Genomic DNA, 9,327 nt, shown 5'->3' with positions numbered 1-9,327 from the left:
GAACTTTAAAATCTGAAAATTCCCCAAATTAGCATTAGAAAACCGAATTTGAAATTCAAAATGAATTTCACTTTATTGACCAAACAAAACCTTAAATGAATATAAAGAATTCACATATTAGTTCGGTCCCTCAAAATAATTGAAATGTTTTAAACGGCCCCAAAACCTTAAATCAACTTTTTATTCCTTAAAAATTGCCTTTGTCCCAAAACCAGAAAATCTTTCAACTTAAAGGACTGAATTGAAATTTTAAAAGAAAAGCTTTTGAGTGAAAAGGGACCTAAGATTCAGAAATACTTAATTTGAAAAATATATGACTGTTTTGGGAGAAACTTTAAAAGTGGGGACTGAAATGCAGTTTTCGAAAGCTTGAGGGCTGTAATACTGATTTTTCATTATTTCAAATTGACCCCGACCCAAAATCAGGAATAACTTAAATATGGGCCAAATTGAAATATTTGAAATTACAGAAACCCTAAATCTGGGGTTAAATTGTAATTTCCCAAAAGTCCATTCTACCAAATTTTCTTTCTTCAGACCCGCCGCCACCACCATGACTGCAACCTAAGCAACACCACCGCCGAAAACACACAACTCACAGTCTCTCTCCGTCGGCCAATAAAGATCCCTTATTAGCGAATCCCCGCCGCTAAGAATTGCGAAGGACAATGACTTGCGTTCGCTATATTGGCCGCCGGAAACGGGAAGAAGATGGTGGTGCGAGTCATGGTTGTCGCCGCGGAGAATCTTGCAACCGTGAATCACAGCCGAATGGCCGCCGTCTTCTCGTGGCTGAACTGTATTTTAGAGGACCTAAAATTTGCTGTGGTGGTGTTGGTATGGTGGTGGTGGAACCATAGGGGGGACTTATTTTAAATTATTGCAGCGGTGATACCGAAGGATGGCTCGGCCGGAAAACCAAATCAGCCGCCATTCATATACCGTTGCAAATTGGAATTTCAGACTTTTATCGTGAACCTTATTTCTTTAATCTTAATTCAATTCATGAGTACTGACTGAACCATAAAACTTATATCCAAAACGGAATCAATCAATAACAATAGAACAATTTCAAATAATTGAATTGTATATCAGATTTGGATTCGCTAAGGAGAGGAAAAATCAGATATGCACCACAGTAATTAAATCGTATTTCAGATTCAATAATAGCCCTAATTTCAGATTCAATGTCTGACCAAAACTTTTAGATCTTAATTCAGAATTACATAACACAATTATGGATTCATATTTCGACAACAATTTACATAATCAAATCCATAAAATCATAGCTCATATAAGACCTAAATTCCCGATGATTCAATACATGGTGGCTCTGATACCACTTGTTAGAATTATCGTACATACATACGAATCCCAAGAACCAACATGCTTGAATCAACGAGAATTAAACATAAACATAAACACGGAAGCGTACCTTACATCATGTAATCGAATCTTCGAATCTCCACCGGATTTGGGATAGGTCTTCCAAAGAATCCGCAGTTCCTTATTTTTCTCTCTAACGATGGATTTTAGAAGAGACGGAATGGTTGCGTTTCTTTGGGGACCACGACCCTTTATATAACTGTAGAGTCCAGTTATATTATAATTGTGATTCAGCCCCATCAATAAATCACAACTAAGCCCTAATTGTCTCTACACATTAGGCCCATAATTATAGTTTAATACCCGTAAGTCCAACCCAATAACCTTTATTAGATCACAATTAATTTGGACTTTCTTTAAAATAGCCATACACATTTACGTCACATATGTGAGCCCACATAATTATTGAAATAATCCCAACAAATCATTCTTGATTAACAAAAAAAGGGTGTTTTAAAAATAGAAATAATAATAAGCGTAATGAAATTTCTATTAGTTATTATATATTCCAACTTGTCGAGTATCAAGAAATAGAGACATACGGGTATAACTCAACTAGTTCTGGGGTGATAAGTTGATGCAAAATCCTAGGTCGAATACCGACAGTCATAATGTCAGAATTTCAACTCCAACCAGGATTGGTTACTTGTGCCCAGTCCGCGGGGCCAGGTTTTGCTTTTTATATGGTGCATTAAATAATATGACGCATATAATACAAGTTGGTACATAGAATACTAATAATTGTTGTTGGAAAAGTCAACTGCTTGAAAGCGCGGCAAATGATCAAACCCAGGTAGTTAGTTCAACACACTATCCAAACGTCATTAGCAGATTATATTCATTTGGTATGTATTCTTAAAACCACGTTTAATATTAAATATCCAACTTACTCCTATTAAATAGAAAAATAGATGGGAAAGGCATATAAAAAGTCTTGAATTCAAATTGTTGACCCAACGAATTAGTGATTTTTGGAATTTGAAATATCTCTCTTCTGAAATGCGGAATTTCTTTATTGGGTAGATAAGAGTGGAAATGCTCTTGATTTCAAGATTCTTCCCCATATTATTATTATTCTCTCCAAAGATACGCATAATCTCGCAAGAGGATACATTTAATATGGACCCGTTGGTAAGCACTTTGCACCTAGGACCTATTTGGTGATGGGTTCGAGACGATAAAGATGTGATAATTGACTATTACATACAATAATAAGTTACGTCCCAAATAATCTATATCCTTCTAAGAAATCTATTTTATTCTATATTATTTGTTATTTTAAAATTTTAATTATTCATTAAATACATATAATTGATATGCTAGTTGAGCAATTAAGTAGAGAAAAGCACCTTCCCAAAAGAAAACCCCACACATGAAGTACGTGATAAGCACTTGCAATAATCAAAGCCATGATGGAACCATGTGCGGTCCTAAATTTTTGTTCTACACTTCACCTATATTTCATCAAATATGCCACCTTTGACCTTCTCTCTCTCTCTCTACTCTCTCTCTTGTGATAACCGCTGGAGTTACCAGTTGTTAAAGGCTGCTTCTTTTTTGTCTCTTTGGTGGTCTCTTTGTGCAGGCGATCAATACAATATTCACTCACAGCAAAGACCAAGTTTTACGTAAATTCGGAAATATTCGACTTTCTATCAAGAAAGCCACGAGAAATTTCATGGTCTTCTTACACCACTACTTTATGTGATTGGGACATGGACTGTTTATTTCCTTGCTATCATGGAAAGAAAACGCCGAACTTGGAAAGCGAAAAAGTTTCACCGTTGGTTCTTGAGGAAGCAAAAGAAGGCCGATTCGTTTCGACTAAGTGATAATTCAGGCACAGTACAATCACTAAATGATATTTACTATTGGATATTATACTCTGCAATTCTAGCACATGATTTTAACTGTATTTTCAAACGCAGATGTGGGCGAAGATGAGGATGATTTCACGGATCAATTATCGCTTCAGTCGTCGGAGATGAATCCGTGCAGCACGAACGATGAATTGAGGTATGTTTTTCAAACCACAACAGAAAGAAAGGCTTTTACATGATGAGGTGGATTATTGTTTTATTGAGGATGGGAGTTTGTTTTGTACGTTCAGAATTTTCGTGGGTACTTGGAATGTGGCGGGAAGGTCTCCTGTGGGGAGTTTGGCTGTAGATTTGGACGAATGGCTGAATCTCAAAGATGCAGCTGATATCTATGTTCTTGGGTGGGTTATCCTAAATTCAAAACGGCCAACCACCTTAAAAAAAAATACTCCAATATATTTGTTTTCTCAAAATTTCACCCTGCAGATTTCAAGAAATTGTCCCATTAAAAGCTGCAACAGTAATTGGAGCAGAGGATCCAACAGAAGCTACAAACTGGAATGTACTAATAGGGAAAACGCTGAACGACAAATATGGATGTCCATCGTTAACACCTATGGTACATCCCATCCCTAATGAGAATTATCAATATAACGAAAATCCCAACTCGGACCGGCACCAGAATCAGTCAAGTAGGTACAAATTAATGGCAAGCAAGAAAATGGTCGGTGTTTTTCTTAGTGTATGGATCAAAAGGGAATTGCTCAACAAGTACGATATATCGGGTGTTAAAGTCTGTTCGGTGGCTTGTGGAATAATGGGTTATTTGGGAAATAAAGGATCGGTTTCCGTGAGTATGTCTATTGGAGGAACTAGTTTTTGCTTCATAGCTGCGCATTTAGCATCTGGTGAGAAGAAAGGCGACGAAGGAAGAAGGAATCACCAAGTCTCGGAAATTTTCAGGAGAACCTCTTTCCCGAGGCTCCCGGAGGGTGGAGACAGAGTTCATCCACTTACCATCTTAGGACATGAGTAAGTAGTTCACCTTCAATATGAATGAATCAATATCACAAGGCTAAATTTATCTATTTACGAAAATAGATGTATAGAATCTAATTGATGTATATGATGAGGTAATTCATCTCTTATGGTAGGATATGTTCTTTTGTAGAACAGTCGGATATTCTGGTTTGGGGATCTGAACTACAGATTATACCTAGAAGACAACTTAGCAAGGCAGTTGATAAAAGAGCAAGATTGGAGTGGATTGCAGAAGTTTGATCAGTTGGGGAGGGAACTAGAAAGTGGCGGTGTATTCCAGGGTTGGAAAGAGGGAAATATCGAATTTGCACCTACTTACAAATACTCTTCCTATAACTGCAACAGGTATTCGGGTGGAATTCCAAGTAGAGCAGGAGAGAAGCAAAGAACCCCAGCATGGTAAATAATTTTTTTTTTTTTTTTTTTTTTTGTACTTTATTCTATTTCACTTACCAATTGGCTTCGACCTTAAATTTCGAGAACTATCTGAAAGAATTTTCTCGCTTACTTACGTGTACTAATCGGAATTTTTATTTGTGTTTCGCAACTACAGGTGTGATAGGATACTGTGGTACGGTAAAGGAGTGAGACAACTTTCCTATTTCCGAAGTGAAAGCAAGTTCTCTGATCATAGGCCTGTATCAGCTCTTTTCTCTACTCCGATTGGAGTAAAACATGAAAATGCAGAGTGTCCCACAACCCCAACCACTCTATTCAACAAAACTCCTAGCAAAAATGTAAGCCACTTAGCGTAATGCAGAACTGTCACTAAGAAAGATGAATATACCTGAAGTTTCCTACATTCGAGTTCAATAGATCAATCTTAATTTTGTCATGTAAATTTCAGCAAAGAAAAGAACCATCTAGTGAAGAGGCTGTATCCACATTGAGGTCGTTGATTGTGAGAGAGATAGAAGATTAGAAGATTAACCAACAAATATGAAGGCTTGTGGACCTGATAGACGAAGAATGACGCAACTATATCTACCACTGTGTTGATAAATCTTCATATAACCCCAGCCCATTCCATCAAAATTGTCTATTGGGATGAGGAAAAAGGAAAACTGGAAAAGGTCATATGCATGTTGAAAGAAAATTGTAGTAGTTGCCTAATGTCGGGTTTTGATATAGGAAAACGGAAACTATACCTTTGCCACATCCATTATCTATCAAAACATCAAACTGAGAAAGAATTTCAAATTCAGGCAGGAAATTTTAATTCTCACCTTTGCCATATTCTGTAGAACCCTAGATTGACACTTAATAACCATGGTACTATAAGAAGTTAGATACAGGGATCCGATCAAATTACCTCAAAGATGTTAGTTTCCATCACTTATCTGGAGAATTTGACCAAGTTCCTCTGAATTATCTTGATGACAGCGGGGACACGAAAATCTCTCCTGCAACTCATCTCCAAGAGCAGCACACTTCTCTTCCAGTTCAGACATCTGCGTGTTTCCAGTTAAGGCAAAAGAGAAAGGAAAAAATGAAGGAATATAAGATAGTTCATGCTAATACAGAATTATTCAGCATAGAAAGAGAAACTAGTAACTTCTATTTCCACCATCTATGAGAAACTATCCTAATTCAGCAATCATGATATTGCAAAACAACTGACAAAACCCAAAGGATATCTACTTAACTCCTGCTGCTGCGTGTATTCTTTCATTACTGACTCCAATAGCTGTGCTTTCTTTTCCAAATTACTAAGCTCTTGTTGGACCTGTGACAAATCCAGAAATTTGTTTTGTTTACAAATATGAAGTTAACAATTTACATACTTACAGAAGCATTACATGCATACAAAAGTTTTTTATTAGATATATCTCATTATCTAATCAGGCATCACAATTAGTAATTTGAAAACATTCTACTGGAGCTTTTTAAGTATCAAGATGGACTCCTCACCTGATCATGAATCACTTGTTCAGCTTTATATTGTTCTTCTTCCTGGTTAGTATGCATGACTATGTGAGCAATTTTATTCTCTATACCAACTTTGTCTTGTTGAACATCTTGATCGTTCACAATTAAGGAGCCTGCGTTTGGATGAGTCGATAATTAGTTTTTAACACCAAATAATAGCTGTATAAGATGAAGCTACGTAAGCCATTAAATCAGTTATAATAGACTTTCCATTCATAAACCAAAACCCAGGATCATCTTCCATAAATAAATTACTAATACTCAAATGGTCTCCTAAAATTTTGAGTTGACGTAATCAAAGTACAAAAATGAAACGCCTCTTAGCTCACGTGCACTTTTCCAGCATGCATAACACATACCAAAGTTGGAAGTTGCTTCAGAGCAATTATCTGCATTGACAGTGGAGGGCACAAACTCTTGAATTTTCCTGTGAGCCAGAAAAATCAACAAAAAGGATTTACAATTTTTGCAATAGGCTACACCAAATATAAATTAGAAACGGCGACTAGGTTATTTGTTCTGCCAAATCCAGACATTAAGTATAATGGCAACCAATCCATGTCTACACTATACTATAGTACTTGATATAACAGAGCACATGATAAAACTGACCGTAAGGAAAATAAAATTTCATGTAAACACAATCCTCGATTTTTGCAAACAGGACTTACCTAATCTGTGAATTTAGCTCGAGCATTTTTGCAATAAATCCATCTCTGCCAAGAAAAAAAGGGTAAATGTATACATTAAACCCAATATCGATATAACCCTTTACAACTGAAACAAATTTCAATAAATTAACCAAAACATATATAAATCAATACCGTGTGAATTTTTCTTCACTCTTCACACGTGGAAGCATATTTCATCAACAGAAAAGGTAACACAAACGCATGAAGAAAACATTTATCAGTCCAACTGAGGTGCATATTAAACGAACAATTGTTGAAGCAAAAACAAAACAGCAGAATACACCTTGAGAGCCGCCATTTCAGATCCAAGTTTTGATATCTCGTTGTTAGTGAGAGCAACCCTCGCCTAGAACAAATATCAAGCAATAAAGCTAAATTAAAAGAAAAATCATCAGGATTTAATGGATTAGTTTCAGCGCAATTATTTTCCCCAAACATTCACTGAGAAATAAGACAAGCAGCCTAATAGATACATCTCCGGCCAAACGCGATACAAAAATTCCTTGAAAAACGCACGAGCGTAATATCAGCGAAAATACAGAATCGAGAAAATTGAACCTCTAGGGCTTGAATTGAAGCATCAGTCATGGATAATTCAACTTCGTAGCCTTTGAGATCTTGCTCGATGGTCTCCTTATCACGCTTTGCCTCTTCCAGCTCCTTATTTGAAGCGTCGAGCTCAGACGTTAGATCTTCGATTCGTTTCTTCTGATTCACAATTCTCCGTTCTACAGAGTATTTTCACCAAAATCGGTGAATAATTGCTAAAAAAAAAAAAAAAAAAAGAAGCCGGAATCCTTGATTGTTCTGTAAGGAGATATGAATCAGCACCGCAAATGCAAGTTGATTAGGTTTTTACCTCCTTGTGATTTTTCAGTACTGAAGTCGCGAATTAGAGTTAGGAGTTGCTTCTGCGAATCGCTTCCCGCCATTAAACTCTAGAGAGAGAGAGAGAGAGAGAGAGAGGATTGTTTCGGAAAATTTTGAATGGTGAAAAGAGAGGGCCCTACACGCATCGAGCAGAAATCCTGCATTTTAAAGGGCTGGTTTCTGAATCCTGACCGTACATTTTCAGTGATCAATTCAAATTTTGCAAAATGAACGGTGATTAATGGATCTTATCAGTGGTTTAATTGTGCATAATTTGAACACTGAAAATGTACGGTCAAGATTCAGATTAGGAACGGCCCAATTTGAATCAATTAATTGTCCACGTTCAAATATTACGAAGCCCAAACCATATTGGACCATAGAGAAACTAATTTCTGGACCATTCTTTTTTCTTTTCATTTTTCCTCTTATTTTATTTTTATAATTCGAAAAGTAAAATTGAATTGGTTAGATATTTTATGATGGGGAGAGTGATTAATTGTAATACATGATGAAATCAGCACTAAATTAGTGTAAAGAAAGACCACTTTATTATGTCGTTAGACAGTGAATCTTTTTATAGATTTGATTTGATTTGATTAAATTGATTCAAGATTGAAGAAGCACAAGGTACAATATATAAACCATTGTGGAATTCAAACTACAGAAGCCTCGTCACTTACTTTGATGATAAATGATTATTATTATGAATAATTGTACTCTGTCATAATTACACAATTAACATTATAGTTTATGGTAATAAACAAAAATTAATATATTGTCCCCTTGCGCAGTTAAGATGGCATCTTTTATATATATATATATATATATATATATATATATACACACACACACATAAATATTCTCTTGTAAATAATAATATGATCAATTATATATAAGTAATTTGTAAGAAGTTTACATGATCATGTGTTGAGAATTGAGATATAACTTTAAAGAGTCCAATATATGTTATTTTAATTTACATTGATATTGTCACACATATTTAATTATTTATTTTGTGCTAATAATTATATATCAAATGAGTCATAAACTGCGAAAAGAATGGTGGCATATATCATTTTCAATATATCAGCATCAAGCATGGTCATAGTTTTCATAATAATAATAATCATCATCATCGTCATCGCGAGAGTTACCTAACAAATGGTTGAATTGGACGTGCAATATTATGGAATTTTAAGACAAGTTATATACGATCAAGCTCATCACAATCCACGTCAAAACCCTAGAAGTACTCCATTAATTAAGAAACATAATTAATAATTATGTTACGTTTTCTTTTTCATTTTTTTCTTCTCTTTACCTTGTCGATGGAATGCCAACGTTGTCACATTCCATGAATACACTAAATGTGACATTAAGAATTCAACAATTTGAAATATTGAGTACGAATATTAACCAATGACGATATAATAGTAAGTAATATATATATATATATATATATATATATATATATATATATATGTGTGTGTGTGTGTAAAGCAAAAATCCATGAACAATACACGTTTGAGAAAGAAACGTTAGGGCAATTTAAAATTAAAACTCTAATGACATCTTATATCTTATAT

At 35.2% G+C, this 9,327-nt stretch overlaps 2 protein-coding genes across 3 annotated transcripts; one reads left to right on the top strand and one right to left on the bottom strand.

Annotated features, from left to right (window-relative positions):
• Positions 1–2,604: 2,604 nt before the first annotated feature.
• LOC105961707 (type I inositol polyphosphate 5-phosphatase 4) lies at positions 2,605–5,471 on the top strand. Of its 2 annotated transcripts, XM_012985962.2 has the most exons (7): positions 2,605–3,226; positions 3,315–3,402; positions 3,497–3,607; positions 3,693–4,238; positions 4,383–4,646; positions 4,801–4,984; positions 5,095–5,471. In XM_012985962.2, the coding sequence occupies exons 1-7, from the start codon at positions 3,127–3,129 to the stop codon at positions 5,167–5,169; spliced, it is 1,368 nt and encodes a 455-aa protein (XP_012841416.2). In that variant the 5' UTR covers positions 2,605–3,126; the 3' UTR covers positions 5,170–5,471. The 2 variants fall into 2 exon arrangements, with proteins under 2 accessions (XP_012841416.2, XP_088677607.1); XM_088821481.1 differs by lacking the exon at positions 5,095–5,471 and having other exon boundaries at positions 2,796–3,226; positions 4,383–4,677; positions 4,728–4,878.
• Positions 5,431–7,971, bottom strand: LOC105961637 (spindle assembly checkpoint component). Its single transcript, XM_012985872.2, has 9 exons — positions 7,728–7,971; positions 7,427–7,596; positions 7,152–7,214; positions 7,001–7,020; positions 6,848–6,892; positions 6,536–6,603; positions 6,159–6,289; positions 5,885–5,973; positions 5,431–5,702 (listed from the first exon to the last, which is right to left on the bottom strand). Exons 1-9 carry the CDS (start codon positions 7,798–7,800, stop codon positions 5,570–5,572), a joined length of 792 nt encoding a protein of 263 aa, XP_012841326.2. The 5' UTR covers positions 7,801–7,971; the 3' UTR covers positions 5,431–5,569.
• Positions 7,972–9,327: the final 1,356 nt, after the last annotated feature.

This window comes from Erythranthe guttata, chromosome 8 (genome assembly GCF_056151865.1).
Source record: "Erythranthe guttata isolate IM_541 chromosome 8, IM_541, whole genome shotgun sequence".
Lineage (NCBI taxonomy): Eukaryota > Viridiplantae > Streptophyta > Magnoliopsida > Lamiales > Phrymaceae > Erythranthe > Erythranthe guttata.
This window is presented reverse-complemented; position numbering and strand designations above follow the sequence as displayed.